This window comes from Daphnia pulex, chromosome 8 (genome assembly GCF_021134715.1).
Source record: "Daphnia pulex isolate KAP4 chromosome 8, ASM2113471v1".
NCBI lineage: Eukaryota > Metazoa > Arthropoda > Branchiopoda > Diplostraca > Daphniidae > Daphnia > Daphnia pulex.
Window position 1 is genome coordinate 8,404,483 of NC_060024.1, and position 15,692 is coordinate 8,420,174.

Here is a 15,692-nt window from a genome sequence, read left to right on the forward strand (position 1 = left end):
CATGTCAACTTCATGCCTCGCTGACTTTTACTACCCTTGCTATCATCTCTCAACACAGCACGGAGTTTTGATCTTTCGTTTGATTGGCTGCTGACGACGATGATATGTGAGTATTGAACTGTTTGTTATCTTTTTTACAAGACTGATAAATTGTGTTATAGTTTGAATTTGAGTGTTGTCACTCAATATTTTTCGTCTTACTTTTTGTAAGTAGCGTTTTTTTTAATGAAGAGCCTCGACGGGTGTTCTCTTGTGTTAAATTATTAATAGAGTGTTTACACTCAACTTTTTTTCTGTTGGGTACCCACGACGGGTGTTTAATTTATATTTACAGCAGTAATTTTATTTAACATGTAAGTAATAGGATATCATTCTTTATAATTTTAAATTAAGGGACAAGAAGAGTGTGACGAATAGGCGTCAGAAACCATTTCGTAGATAAGGATGTGAATATTTTGGGTAATTTAGAATAGTTATCCAGAGCATGCGGTACGGCAAATATCTTTCCTTTTATACTGTTCACGTTCCAAAGATCTACCGTTTCAGACAACTTAGATCCCAGAAATGTTGAAAATCTCGTAGAATCGTAAGGTATTTTAAAAGCACTTTCTAGACAAGTAAACTTTCTAACGCCGATTCGTAGTACATCGCTATTAGCCTCTTTTAGAATATCAAAACAAACAACAACAGTACTATTCTGCAGCAAAAAAAACATTATTGGGAAATTTGTTTGATATGGTAAAACCGGGAAAAGTTACAGTTTTTTGGGGTTTCTTGCCACGCCCGATCTTAAAGTCTATTACTATACGGCTTTTAGAATTTTTGTTTTTAAATTTAGCTACCTCGAGCTCAAACATTTCCTCGCTGCTGACTATTTTTCCATTGGCGTGTATTGGTAACAAATACAAGAATCTCTCCATTAGTCTATTGCGAATTTGTTCGCAGACTTGGTTATCTTGTCTAACGCCATTCCTGGCAAAAATTTGAAATGATTCAAAAATCCACGCGCTAATTCTTTTTACCCCGACGCCAAAGACACACAAAATCTACGTCGTCCGGAACGTGTAATGTTGCGTGTGTCATGTAGTTTATCGGAATCTTGTTGTCCTTCAGATCTTGAATGTATGATTTAATATCCAGACGCGCTTCTTCCGTGTCTGGCTTTGGAACCGGCGTAATTTGGGATCCGCCTAATAAAATCATTGCTTTTTGCAGCTTCATAATGGTAGTCAGATCTTCCTCTTTCATTATTCCATGGAAGGCAGGGAATTGGTAATACATCAGAAGATTGCGATGTTCATGGTGTTTATACTTCTGGGAAGCAGACAGAGGCCTAAGTTTTCGGTCGAAGTCTGATGGTTTGCATTTCTGAAAAAGAAGTATTCTTTTGTCTATTCGGTGCATTTGGTTTGACGACAGCTTTCCTTCACCTCTTTCAGAACGGAAGCCTTGGATTCTTCTTCCATAACAACCAGCATAAACGGTGTGCATGGGGTCTAATGCAAAACCGCGCACCAAGGGAATTAGTTCGTAAAACGGACTGGGAAAAACGCTGTCTTTGCAGTGGTTGTCTTCGAAGTTGTTCTTTTTATCACTATAATAACTTAAAAAGTCTTCGTCTGTCCGTAATGGGGCGTCAAGGTCTTTAAACTGTATAGATTCAACCACAGTCTCCCCTAGTAACTTGGTTATTGTTTTTTCGCTTCCTTTTTGGATGCACCTTTCGCAACCCCAGTAACCATTACCCTTGCACTTCTTCAGATAGTATCTATAAAAAATATATCATCACATCAGAATTTCCGAGACATTTTATACTACCTCATTGGCGAATCACAACTCATACAGTACAGCGAACAGGTGAATTTTCGGCCAGAAGTTTCAGGGCCATTGTTGTTAGGGTCTAAACGATTTAACTCAGCCACAAAGTCACGACATAAGTCTTCCACTAAAGGCTTTTGCTTCCCATGAAAAAATCCGACTATACATGGCAGTCTAGTTTCTAGTATAATTTCATATTTTTCATCTTCTTTAGAAGCCGATTTGTTGATGGAGTGAATGTAACACAAAATCGGAATAACTTTCCCCTGTAAAGTATTTTTAAACACGAACACACCATCAATGTTACCGGCAATCTTGTAGTGTGGTAATACAGCCGGGACCAAATCCAACTCGTCGATATGACCACGAAGTTTATTTAAAGCTTTTTCAAATTGAAATTTTTCATTGTAGGCTTCAATCTGTAAAATTGATTTTAAATTAATAAAGATTTGATTCATTATTTAATTCGATATTAATTACTTTATCTGTCATTTCTGAGTGAATATATTCTGGATTTTGTTTGTAAATAGAAGCGAACATGATCAGTTCTGCGTTTTTATAGTATAGTCCTGGCGATTTTCCCAATAAAGCGCTCTCTAATCCAAAATGAACATATGTCCCAAAGCCTTCTAAAATTCGCGGAGCAGGCAAAGGAAATGGACGTTTTTTTCTTTTCTTTTTGTTTGTGTTAGTTTGTGATGCTGGTATGTCTTCGCCGAGTGATTTTTCAGAATCTTCTTCACTGGACGATTTTTCAGCATTGTCACTTTCTAACAAAGAATCCTCCTCCTCCTCCGTACCAGAAGAGACGGCTTCAGTCTCATCTCCAGATGAATTTTCAGACACGTAGTGATTAGACATATCATCGTCGGAGTCATCAATAGATGAACTCACAACTGCTTTCGTTGGGCGAAAGCAGTCTTTTGAAAGCAGAGCTTTGCCAGTCCACGGAAGAGAACTGTAGTCCGGCACTGGGTGGTTTTCTTTTAGAAGCGTCAAAAGACTAGTCAAAGCCATTTGCGTTTGATCAGTCAACACAGATCAATGTTGAAGTATGGTTTTCAAGGAAAATTTCGGTTCTGTGTTCGATTTCCCCCGATTAATTAATTTCACAAACAATTAGTACAGATCAAAATTACCTTGTTTCTGTGAGTTAGTTAGAAATGTTACAGTGGAACTGTCTACTTCTCCGGGATCGAGTAAAAGGTCGTCATCAGATTCAGTACTAGAGTTTAGAACATCTGGATTATCTGAATAACTTTCAAAGCGAGCCCGTTTAGTAGTAGGTGACGTAGTATAATCCGAAGAGCTGCAACTAGAACTTTTACTGGCTGTTGAGTAGGTTTCTAACTCCCCACGCGTTTCATCCTTTAAACAGATTCACAATTCTAATAAAATAACATATTTATCATAACAATCAAAAAGTAAATTTTACTTCAGATAAAGGCGTTGAATAACATGACGAATCGCCCCTAGCTTCGTTAAAAGTGTCTAGCTCAACTATTGTCCTTAAATTGAATTTTTTTATCAAATCACTTTTTTTAACTCCTCAAACTGATTGGATGGCACTCCTTGCTGTTGCCACTCTATAATCTTTTTTGCGACACTTACACGAAGTCGTTCTTTGTGATTTCTTGTTAGATCGCAAAATGTTTTTTTGTTTTGAAAATTTATGACTGCTAAAACTTTTTCCACTGTATAGTCACTGATTTGCTTTTTAAAAATTTTGGCTGTGACTCTAGTATCACTCATTGTCAAGCTTGACACTACTAGACTGAAACAAATATAGTTGCCAGACTGTTCAATTGTCAACTTCCCGCCTAAATCCAATCTGTCCCTCTATAGACGTTGTCACATTGACTAAGATGTTACCACATTGAGCCACATAACCGCTTTGTGGCTGTGTCAAAACTTGCACACGCCACCGCTATAACATTCTCCAGCTGTCATGGAGGATTTCGTGTACGTAGCATTCAGATTTCGTCTTTCTCAAATCCGAATCATCTCATTGCAGGTATTAATTTTTGCTCTATGTTTTATGATTGTCGCATATTTCAATTACTGATAACATGTGTGTATTAGACAACAGTTAGAAGTTGGACCTACAAGAAAAACCTAGCTCGTATGGATTCAAATATTCCCTGGAATTGTACTCCTCCACGTTTTATCTCTCGATTGGACTTAGAAATGGATGAAGATGGGCCTTCAACACTGGTAAAATGTTTATTATGTTATGAATGTGTAAATCTTTGTTTAGTGACATCTAACTTTTATACGACAGAATATTGGATTTCCAAAAGATGCTTGGTGTGGAAGTTATGATGGACTGGACTGCGATCAAACTGGCATCCCAAAATCATGGAAGTACTACGTTGTAAAAAAAACTAACCATTGAGGCCGGTGAGAAGATTCCAGAATTCTACATGATTCAACCACCATGGCTGTCTAATTGCAAGAAGTACTTTCTATATCCTGGAATTAATCTTGGAGACCCTCTTAACAATCCCCAAGCTTGGGGGGCTGAGCTGTTCAGCAAAAAAAATTTCCCAACGAGTAACTTTCTTGAATGGAAACTGGAGGCAGTTCTAAATCTACAAGACAAAAGTATGGTGTTTTATTTAAAACGTTTTCATCTACAGTGACATGCAATGATATGTTTTGCTTTATTTTAGAGTCTTATTCCAAAGCTCGTAAAAGGGTAAAAAGATTTACAGCAAATCCCAGCTTATTGTGGGAGGAATCTGGGAGCGAGCTGATTGTCAATGGAACCCGCGACGTTCGGCCAGTCAATTTCAGTGACTATGACTATGAAGTAACGAAGGTTCGTCGGTGGAAAAAAGGAGCGTCAAACAACAGAGGTTTCTATACAATATCTATATTAAGCTTCGCATAAACTTGACTAAATCTTTTTATTTCTATTGCTCAATTGAATAAACAGATACCCGAAACGAAGTCATCAGTGTCGCGGCCACAGCTGATGGATCCAATAACGGGATTAGTGAATTGACAGAAGGTAAAGGTATTATTCTCATTTTTGACGAGAATAATGTTTTGATTTTGACGCATCTTTTCTCATTATGCAGATCCTGAAACAGTCACGACACCTAATCCAGTTAAGGAAAAATCAGGTTAATGTGAACAAACAATTCAAAATACTTATTGACACTTATATTTTCCATTATTTTGATTTGTGACAGATTGTGAAAAATCCATGGCGTACGCTGATGATGATCCTTTTCTCTTGGCTTCAACGTGTCCAGATCCGCCGATGAACATCGTGAATCCACCACCAGTCACCATCAAACATCGTGACCAGTCATCCTCAATAAGCTCGGGCTCGTTGCAATTTTCTTCTGATGATTATAATAAAGGTAATAACACAATGATTATTTAAAAGCATATGTGATTGATCATGATTGTTGATTTTTTTTCAGGATTCAATGCTGGTTATTCCATTTGCAGTTTCTTCTGCCGTGGCAACTGCCACACCTTTTGCCACACCTTGTTCAAATAAAAAGAGAAGGAGGACGACGGATGTCTTTTGTGACGATGATGGTCGATTTAATTTCGAGACTGAATTCCGTGAAATGCAAGATCAATTGAAGCATGTTTATGCATTTGTTAAAAGAATGGAAGCAAAGGAGAACACTACACCCGTATCGAGTTATCACTCGGGTGTAGTGAAGAAGTACTTTGAATCAGTAAATGCGGATGGAAAAATTGTTTCGTTTATACCGTGTGATTCAACCGACTCTCTGCTGTCTTTGAATTCTCTTCTCAATTTTAACGAATTAATGATAAGTTTGGTGAGCAATTTCTTAAATAAAATTCTTTCTTATTTTCTAAAATATTTCGTGTCCATATTCTAGACTTTTGATCTTGTATCCAAATTCCAATCTTCATCAAAGGATATCGACGCATTCCTAAGATCGGTTTATTCTTCCCTCATTAGCGATTGCGCGAGTAATCTTATCCTATGGAAGGCGGATTCGAAACAACCGGGACAGGGGAACCTTTCTAATATCTTGACGGTCTTTGGCGGTAAAGACAATTTCTACTTAAAAAGTAAAACAAATTAATTATACCGTTCTTTTTTTTACTTTCAGTCGCCATCCATTATTTTTCAGACTCGCGCAACCTATCGAGGTTGATAGTGTCCGAGATCATCAACAAGATGCAAAATCTACGAAAAAATGTGGCGGCCAATTATCGAAAAATTAACGGTGTTGGACCACCCAAAAATGAGAAGACCCACGACAAAGAAAATGAGAAGCCGAATTACGTTTTGGGTCAGAATATTACAAAATTAGAAGGTTTGATGAATGCATTTAATTGCCATAAATTCCTATGTAATTGTTACCACCATTTTTATTTGCACGTTAATTGATCCGTTTTGTTCGGTTTTGTTTCATTTCTTTCTTAGTTAATTGACAATAGGGCTCTTTCGGATCTGTTTTATTTTGCCGATTTATCTGGCAACGCAGCATGGCGCCGTCTCTTGGTAGGGCGAGAACAGGGAGAAGAGGGAGAATGGGAGGGAGGAGTGCGTCCTCCCATTCTCCCTCTTCTCCGAGTCCGAAACGTTCGAAACGTTGGTCCCCTTTTTTTCGTACGCCCTCCTCCCTCCCATTGGTCCCATTCTCCCTCTTCTCCCCGTTCTCGCACTACAAAAGTGCACAGCCATGTTGCGTTGCCAGATAAATCGGCAAAAAAAAGATCCCAAAGAGCCCTATAATTGTTCAGAAGTATTTTTATTTAGTCGAATAATAACATAATTGGTCTTGAAATCAATCAATCAAAAGATAATTTTCAACACGAATTTTATAATTTTTAATTTCAAATAATGGAAATTGATTGAAAAATATTTGCCTATTTTTGTTTACTCATCAGAATTTAAATTAGCAAATATTCTTTAATAATTTATTTACTTAAAATTATAATCACTTATTTCGTACTTTAAAAAGGGTTCTTACCTAAAACCAAGATGGTGAAAACCAAAGGTCTGGCCGCGAACATTTTTACAGATTAGTCGAAGATAGATGATTATATAAATCTAAAAATAATTAACAATTAATATTTTACGGTAAAATAATCTGTACATTGACTTGAAAAATAGAAACTAGGCAAACTGAAAAATATCCATCTAAAATCACATTAATTCCTGGAACTTTCAGGAAGCAAATACTATACGATACCGATGTGGATAAACCAATACTTTAAAATAATAGCTGGAAAACAAAGAGTTGTTTTTTTCTACAAAATATAAAATTACCTTTAATTCTCTGTTTTGAACTACTCTTATTACACTGTACTGCTTTGAAGGTGTGGAAGTGATATGATTTCCTATCAACAATTTGAGTGACTCTTATACCACGTGAAATGAAAGTTTTCGTTTTAGTTGCGAACATTACGCAATACAAAAACCAAAGGGCTGGACTCCAACAAATTCACATGAATCGATGACTGCCGCAAGGTCCACCTGAAAAAGTTACTTGTTAAGTACAATGACATCCACTTCGTAAAGTATAATTTAGTATCAACTAACTTTTTTGTCCTCAGTGTATCATTCTTTCTTTTTGGGCCTAAACTACGCTGTTTTTAAATTATATTTAGTGACTTTAATTATTTTACGCCTTCCCAATTAAATGACCATAAATCATTTTAAGGAATTTACGAAAGAATTTCTATATCTATTTTGTAGCTTGAAGAGTAAATGTGCACTTCAATTGTTAATACGCAGAAACCTGTTTAGCCTGTTCGGTATAGAATTATTGTTAGAGGTCATAAAAAGAGGGTGTTTTTATGTAAAATATATTTATTCTCTTTTACCCAAGAAGGAAATTTTTTATTTGACGAGAGAAAGTTGACGAAAAGATTCGTGGTTTCAATGTTTTTCCTTGATGGCAGGCAGAGAGTTGAATTGGAAAAGCTAGCCTTTCCGTAGTTGACAACGCCCAAATAATTATTTTAATGAAAACTTTTGAAAATTATTTTGGTGTTCATAAAAAACTGGATAAATTAGCTATCTAAGGTTCTTCTTATTATCTAACTGGCGCAATATTTCATAAAATGCGCCTCATGATTATGTTGTCTTCTATTATCAATTATTAATCGAAGATAGAGACTTATTTCATGCACAAAATTAATTCTATGTGTTTTTATGTCATGTAAAAATTACCAATGTCGCAGGCACTGATGCATAATTCATCCTCGAAATTTAATTTTTTTCTTGGTTTCTGTTTTCTTTGTTGAGTTAGTTTTCGCCTAGTTTCTCGCCGTCTACTTCAAATTAACATTTTCATTGTCCTCTTCATCGTAGTTCTGATATTTTACAATATAAATAAATGCTGTTCCCTACTTGGAGAAATCTGCTAGATTCTCCAATTTAGATTATTCCAAAAGTTATCACAATTGGCTCCATAGGTTTGGCCCTTCTCGAATCTGTCGGCTTTTATTGCCGTGGATCCGTAGTAAATTCATTAAACCACATAGGCGTTCTCCAAAGATCGATTTTAATAGTCTCTTACTGATTCAAATAAATTTATAGCTGAATGAGAGCTTTGCGGTTTTGGTAGTGGTAGCGTAACTTTCTTCTTGTTGGAGAATGTAACTCGTTCATGTCTTATTGACAAGAAAATGGTATATGTGAGGGAGTTTGGTTCTGATTTTTTTTTACCTTATTGAATGTGATTGTTTCATAACCCTGTGAAAAACTGCAAAAGCAATGACGCAATTTTCAAACTAAACTGTTTTTCATTCTCCAAAATTTGTTTGGGTTTTATAGTTTCCGCATTGAACTTTGTAATATTTACATTGAAAACTATCAAACACCCATTTTGCTGATGTATTTTGGTAAAAAATCGAGTTTAGTTTTGATTCTGAATTAAAACAATGCAAACGGGGAAAACAACAGCAGAGTGCTTATCTAGTTGAATTTATTTCTATAAAATTTGGGAAGGTTTAGAAATACTTGTTTAGCCTCTCCAAGAAAGGATATATTTACACGCAAACACTTACAGTACTTACCTATAAAGTTTGAGAACGCGTGAGAGAACCTTATGGAATTAGGCAATTTTCTCGGCGCTCCCAAAAATGGAATTTCGTCGGAGAGAAAGATAAAGTTTTCATCTTCAAATAAATCACAGTTTAGAATCGCTTGTTAAACAAGTGAAGTTTGAAAATTCATCGCGGTACAATGTAACCCCTACTGTGATGGCCTTTAAGTTAAAAACGGTCAAAACTAGAAGGATGGGATGAGTTTTAAAATTGCTTTCTCTTATAACTCTTCCACTTCTACTATTATTTGATACCTATAATTAGTAAATCGTATAACTTTAAAGCATCTGTTCAAATGCCTAGAATAATATTTTCCTGAAAAATATTGAAAAAGCAAGATAAAAACAACTGGTGCATATAGTAAATACAGTCCCCTCCATAAGTATGGGATCACCCCGCGCCGTTCCATAAGGCGGCGTGTATTTTTCTAGTTGGTTTTTCGGGTGGTAAAAAGTGAAAAAATGACATAAATTCACAAAACTTGGAATTTATGTCATTTTACCTCTTTTGTTTTGTCTGAATTGTTTTTCAGATTTTTTCGTTCATGGGATAGGCCTCTAAAAGTGGCTCCGAAAGTATCGGATCACTCCGACGCCAACCATGTTATCTTATGACCCGAACTTGTTTTTCACATAGCTTTTTATATATTTAATTTTTAAGAAGGAATTTTTATTTTCAAACCGTGTATACACTACCCTTTCATAATTATCTATTTATCCCTTATATAATTATCTATCAGCTGGCGTAGGCAGGAAAATTAGTGTCGTTTTTATACGCCCCTTAAGTAAAAAAGGTAGCAGAGCGCCAGTGGTGTATAGAAACCACACTAATTTTCCTGCCTACGCCAGCTGATAGAGGTTGTAAACCGTAAATGACGTCTTCTGCAGTCTCTGATTTCAGAAACTCGGGAAACGAATAAATCTGGGAAAATTCGAAAAAAATTCGGATCATTATGCAAAACTCACAGTTAGTTTATGAAAGGGTAGTGTATACACGGTTTGAAAATAAAAATTCCTTCTTAAAAATTAAATATATAAAAAGCTATGTGAAAAACAAGTTCGGGTCATAAGATAACATGGTTGGCGTCGGAGTGATCCGATACTTTCGGAGCCACTTTTAGAGGCCTATCCCATGAACGAAAAAATCTGAAAAAAATTCAGACAAAACAAAAGAGGTAAAATGACATAAATTCCAAGTTTTGTGAATTAATGTCATTTTTTCACTTTTTACCACCCGAAAAACCAACTAGAAAAATACACGCCGCCTTATGGAACGGCGCGGGGTGATCCCATACTTATGGAGGGGACTGTATGTAGTGTAAAATATTTGTATTTAAAATCTGAAACAATGTACATCGATGCAGTGAAATTTATAAGTATACATTTTGAGATTCCTCTTGAAAAATTGCATAACATATACAAAATGAGACAGTTTTCCTTTAAAAATAAACTTTTGTGTGGCTGCTGATGCTATTTAGAACTTTTAATTTAAAATATTTCTGAATATTCGCCTGGCGAAAGCCAGATTGGCGTTGTTCCCAAGTCACATTAAACTATTGTAGATTTTAAATAGATCAGCTGCGCATCAACATCATTTTTTGCATAAAAATAGTACACACAAATATGTAGAGAAAATTAAGTAAGTAAAATCACTTTTGGTTAATATAAGGAACACAAGAAACACCTTTATTTTGTAATATATCTGTCTTTTTTACCGTATTATCTCTGTGATAGTGATTCAGTTGTATGCCTCAAAATCACGCTCTTCTTTAGTATTAGTTGACCGGTAATCTTCATCAGATTTTGTTAAAGTTTTGCTGACTGCAGAGTTCGGATATTGTTTGTTTTCATATTTATCCTCGTCGTTTTGTTGTTCGCCAGAGGAGATCACAAAAAGTTTCTCGTTTAAATCGTAGAGACCTGTTGCTTTGGAGCAATCGAATTCATACCACCAAACACAGACGAAATGTTCCTGACTAAAAATAGTTCCGTTTGGACAGAGGAAGCTCCATTGACGATCCCCTAAACAAATATGGAAAACTTGACAACGGGCAGATACATCGGCATAATAGCCTGGCAGACGTTGCTCTGAACAATTAAATTGATTGTTTGGAAGTTCAGAAAAGATGGGATAATCGGTTCCAGGCTCTCCCGGAATCGCAGAGTAATCTCCCTCACTTTCAGATCCATCGTGGTCGCCAGTTTTATAGTTCTCTGCGATAGCTGCAAAAGATTTGGATGAGTCAGCTTTTTCGTTTGGTTTAGAGTTGTAAGTGGAAAGATAATCAGCAGGTGATTCAATGGGTTGGGTTTTATAATTTGACTTATTTCCCGTGCTGATTGTTGGATAATTTGTGGAACTTGAGCTTTTTTCAATAGACGAATACTCAGTCAAAACTGGGTTGGCTGAAGATGGCCTAACATCAACTGATAGATACTGGTCTGTACTGGTACCAGATTGATAACTAGGGGAATTTCCTTGCTTCTGATAGGAATTCTCATGTTCCACTGGGTCGGAAATGACATAAACTCGATCGTTTGACTTATCCACAGAACTTGGACCAGTATTGGCATAACTAACATAAGGTGTTTCACCAGGAACAAGCACTGAAGTTGGTTTCGTGTTGTAAGCCTTAGCAGGATATTGATTACTGTCGCTTTGTCCTTGAGTAGTTGAAATTGGACTCTGCTCATAAGAAGTAGGGCTGGTGTATCCCCTTTGTGTTAAATGTGTAGATGTCGCCAATGAGGAATGGGTGGTGGATTCCTCATACCTAGATGTAGTACTGTAATAGGATGTTGTTCTCTCTTGGGGAGGAATTTTATATGTTTTAGTTGTGGTTTTGGTTGTAGACTCAGTTGAGTATTTCAACGGCGCCGTGGCCTTAGTCAAAAGAACTGATGGTGACTCGGTTTGAGGATAAGACTTTAATTCTTGTGTGGAATACGGCGATTTGGTCACTGGAGAAATAGACGCAGACTTTGGTTGGTAAGGTTTTGAAGTAGGAACGTAATTTGGAACATTTTGTTTCTTAGTATCTTCGGTATGTGGTAAAAGAGACTCGATTTCTCTGTAGAATCCTGGGGCAGAATAACCTGGAATTTTCAACGGTTTGCTTTCACTGGTGTTAGATTCTTTATTCTTTTTGTAAGGTTCACTTGAGGGTTTTTCTTCCGAGCTAAAAGAAGGAAGACTCGGGGAATTAAATTTCTTCTTATTTTCAGTGTCCGGAGAAGAATCAACTTCCTTGTGGGAGAGGGAGGCAGAAGGAACTGAAACCTTTGGTTCACTTTCGTCCACATGCGACACTTGTGATAGCTTTTTGTCATAAGATTCTTTTGAAGGTTTTTGTTCCTGTGTGCCATGAGAACTACTTGAAACGTAAGATGGGGCATCAAGTTTCTTCTTTTCTTCGTAATCTGACAGAGACTCGGCTTTCTTGTAGGACTGAGGAATAGGATAAACTGTTGTTTTCGATTTTTCTTTCTCTACATTTGAAACATCATGTGGTTTACTCGTTGAAGGTTTATCTCTCACGGTTTTGTATTGTGGTGTGGAATAAAGAGATTTGGGGATATCTTCTTTCTTCTTGTTTTCGGTAGCGGGCGAAGATTTCACATATTTCGATGATGGGGTTTCAGAATAACCTGAATACTTTAACTTGATTTTGTCCACATTATATTCTTTCTTTTCAGTATAAGAATGTTCTTTCTGTGCATAAGATTCACTTACTTCAGCTGCGGAGGATGGTGTTGTAATCTCTGATTTTGTGGGTGTCTTCAAATAAATTTCGGTTGATGGGTAGGCTTTTGTTTCCTTATAGGTAGAAGAAACAGTAGGTTTTGAAATGGATGGTTGGGTCGTCTGGTATTTTAACGTTTCTCCTTTTGAATATGAATTATGTTCTGGATAGCTCGCAGAATCAGATACGTACGCAGATGCATAAATCGTTGATTTTAAAGGGGAAATGTAGACTGGAACGGTTTCTAGCAACTTGACAACAGAGACATTAGAAACTGCAGACTGAGATTGACTTTTGTGGTGTTGATTATCCGTGGGAAGCTTTTTTCCATATTGGTGGAGTTTCGTAAGTTGAGCTTGCTGGACAGGATAGGGTGATTTTGCAGGATTGATATTTTGTTGATACGTTACTGTCGATTTAGGGTTTACGGATATGGTCGGATTTGTCTTTAATGCGGGATTCGCTGCCTTTGTGTTTTGCAGTGATGGAGGAATTGATTTTCCACTCTGGAAGGACGTTTCAGGGAAATTGGAGTAATGGTTAGGTATTTGAAGGGAATTTGGCCCAACACCAAATACTACTATTCCAGGTCTCGGGGCAGCTGGGCGAACAGGCAATTGTCTTTGTGCCGAAGCTGTTGAATAAACGTTCGAGGGAGTGTGATAATTGTTGTGTGGAACGTGTAGTTGTGGTAGTTGTTGAGTTGGCAAATTTTGATTCTGATAGGCTTGAACCGAAGGTATAATCCGACGACCTTTTCCTCTTTTCTACATTTGGTAACAAATTTAGACGCGAATTAATACATATTAATAAACTTAAATATTTGTATTCGGTTTATAATGCAAATTATTTTTGTTACTACTAATTATTTATTTTTGTTCATTGATTTCTAAATAAGTAGGACCTGAAATATAAAACTTACGTGTGAAATGGCGTCTGTGATGTCAAGTATTCCTGAAATTTTAAATATGTATAAATGTAAAAATTGTTTCTTGACTCAATATAAAATACTTCAATAAAAAGTAAAATGGTAGATAAACTTAATCAATGTATTTATGAACTCAATCTCATTTGTGTTCCGTTTGAAAATAAATCATTACTTCAGATTGTTAAACCATTATAGGGCTCTTTGGGATCTGTTTTCTTTTGCCGTTTATCTGGCAACGCAGCATGGCTGTGCACTTTTGTAGCGCGAGAACAAGGAGAAGAAGGAGAATGGGACGAATGGAGGAGATGAGGAAACGTTGGTCCCCTTTTTTTCGTACGCCCTCCTCCCTCCCATTCGTCCAATTCTCCCTCTTCTCCCCGTTCTCGCGCTACAAAAGTGCGCAGCCATGTTGCGTTGCCAGATAAAACGGCAAAAGAAAACAGATCCCAAAGAGCCCTATAATTGTTCAGAAGTATTTTTATTTAGTTGAATAATAACATAATTGGTCTTGAAATCAATCAATCAAAAGATAATTTTTAACACGAATTTTATCATTTTAAATTTCAAATAATGGAAATTGATTGAAAAATATTTGCTATTTTTGTTTACTCATCAGCATTTAAATTAGCAAATATTCTTTAATAATTTATTTACTTAAAATTATAATCACTTATTTTGTACTTTAAAAAGGGTTCTTACCTAAAACCAAGATGGTGAAAACCAAAGGTCTGGCCGCGAACATTTTTACAGATTAGTCGAAGATAGATGATTATATAAATCTAAAAATAATTAAACAATGAATGTTTTACGGTAAAATAATCTGTACATTGACTTGAAAAATAGAAACTAGGCAAACTGAAAAATATCTATCTAAAATCACATTAATTCCTGGAACTTTGAGGAAGCAAATACTATTCGATACCGATGTGGATAAACCAATACTTTAAAATAATAGCTGGAAAACAAAGAGTTGTTTTTTTCTAAAAAATATAAAATTACCTTTAATTCTCTGTTTTGAACTACTCTTATTACACTGTACTGCTTTGAAGGTGTGGAAGTGATATGATTTCCTATCAACAATTTGAGTGACTCTTATACCACGTGAAATGAAAGTTTTCGTTTTAGTTGCGAACATTACGCAATACAAAAACCAAAGGGCTGGACTCCAACAAATTCACATGAATCGATGACTGCCGCAAGGTCCACCTGAAAAAGTTACTTGTTAAGTACAATGACATCCACTTCGTAAAGTATAATTTAGTATCAACTAACTTTTTTGTCCTCAGTGTATCATTCTTTCTTTTTGGGCCTAAACTACGCTGTGTTTAAATTATATTTAGTGACTTTAATTATTTTACGCCTTCCCAATTAAATGACCATAAATCATTTTAAGGAATTTACGAAAGAATTTCTATATCTATTTTGTAGCTTGAAGAGTAAATGTGCACTTCAATTGTTAATACGCAGAAACCTGTTTAGCCTGTTCGGTATAGAATTATTGTTAGAGGTCATAAAAAGAGGGTGTTTTTATGTAAAATATATTTATTCTCTTTAACCCAAGAAGGAAATTTTTTATTTGACGAGAGAAAGTTGACGAAAAGATTCGTGGTTTCAATGTTTTTCACTGATGGCAGGCAGAGAGTTGAATTGGAAAAGCTAGCCTTTCCATAGTTGACAACGCCCAAATAATTATTTTAATGAAAACTTTTGAAAAATTATTTTGGTGTTCAACTCAATTGAAGATTATAAAAATCTGGATAAATTAGCTATCTAAGGTTCTTCTTATTATCTAACTGGCGCAATATTTCATAAAATGCGCCTCATGATTATGTTGTCTTCTATTATCAATTATTAATCGAAGATAAAGACTTATTTCATGCACAAAATTAATTCTATGTGTTTTTATGTCATGTAAAAATTACCAATGTCGCAGGCACTGATGCATAATTCATCCTCGAAATTTAATTTTTTTCTTGGTTTCTGTTTTCTTTGTTGAGTTAGTTTTTGTCTAGTTTCTCGCCGTCTTCTTCAAATTAACATTTTCATTGTCCTCTTCATCTTACTTGTGATATTTTACAATATATATAAATGCCGTTCCCTACTTGGAGAAATCTGCTAGATTCTCCAATTTAGATTATTCCAAAAGTT

At 35.8% G+C, this 15,692-nt stretch overlaps 2 protein-coding genes and 1 long non-coding RNA gene across 4 annotated transcripts; 1 reads left to right on the top strand and 2 right to left on the bottom strand.

Annotated features, from left to right (window-relative positions):
- Positions 1-3,535: 3,535 nt before the first annotated feature.
- Positions 3,536-6,205, top strand: LOC124200050. 2 transcript variants are annotated; one of them, XM_046596133.1, is made up of 10 exons: positions 3,536-3,832; positions 3,901-4,032; positions 4,100-4,422; positions 4,491-4,676; positions 4,757-4,837; positions 4,902-4,946; positions 5,016-5,189; positions 5,253-5,624; positions 5,688-5,859; positions 5,925-6,205. In XM_046596133.1, the coding sequence occupies exons 3-8, from the start codon at positions 4,242-4,244 to the stop codon at positions 5,330-5,332; spliced, it is 747 nt and encodes a 248-aa protein (XP_046452089.1). In that variant the 5' UTR covers positions 3,536-3,832; positions 3,901-4,032; positions 4,100-4,241; the 3' UTR covers positions 5,333-5,624; positions 5,688-5,859; positions 5,925-6,205. The 2 variants fall into 2 exon arrangements, with proteins under 2 accessions (XP_046452089.1, XP_046452090.1); XM_046596134.1 differs by having other exon boundaries at positions 3,545-3,832; positions 4,757-4,831.
- Positions 4,551-7,147, bottom strand: LOC124200051. Its single transcript, XR_006877139.1, has 4 exons — positions 7,091-7,147; positions 6,792-6,871; positions 4,761-5,171; positions 4,551-4,680 (listed from the first exon to the last, which is right to left on the bottom strand). It is a non-coding gene; the product is annotated as an uncharacterized LOC124200051 (long non-coding RNA).
- Positions 7,148-10,185: 3,038 nt separating this feature from the next.
- Positions 10,186-14,600, bottom strand: LOC124199737 (adhesive plaque matrix protein-like). The gene is made up of 4 exons (XM_046595670.1): positions 14,544-14,600; positions 14,244-14,323; positions 13,539-13,570; positions 10,186-13,383 (listed from the first exon to the last, which is right to left on the bottom strand). Exons 2-4 carry the CDS (start codon positions 14,284-14,286, stop codon positions 10,612-10,614), a joined length of 2,847 nt encoding a protein of 948 aa, XP_046451626.1. The 5' UTR covers positions 14,287-14,323; positions 14,544-14,600; the 3' UTR covers positions 10,186-10,611.
- Positions 14,601-15,692: the final 1,092 nt, after the last annotated feature.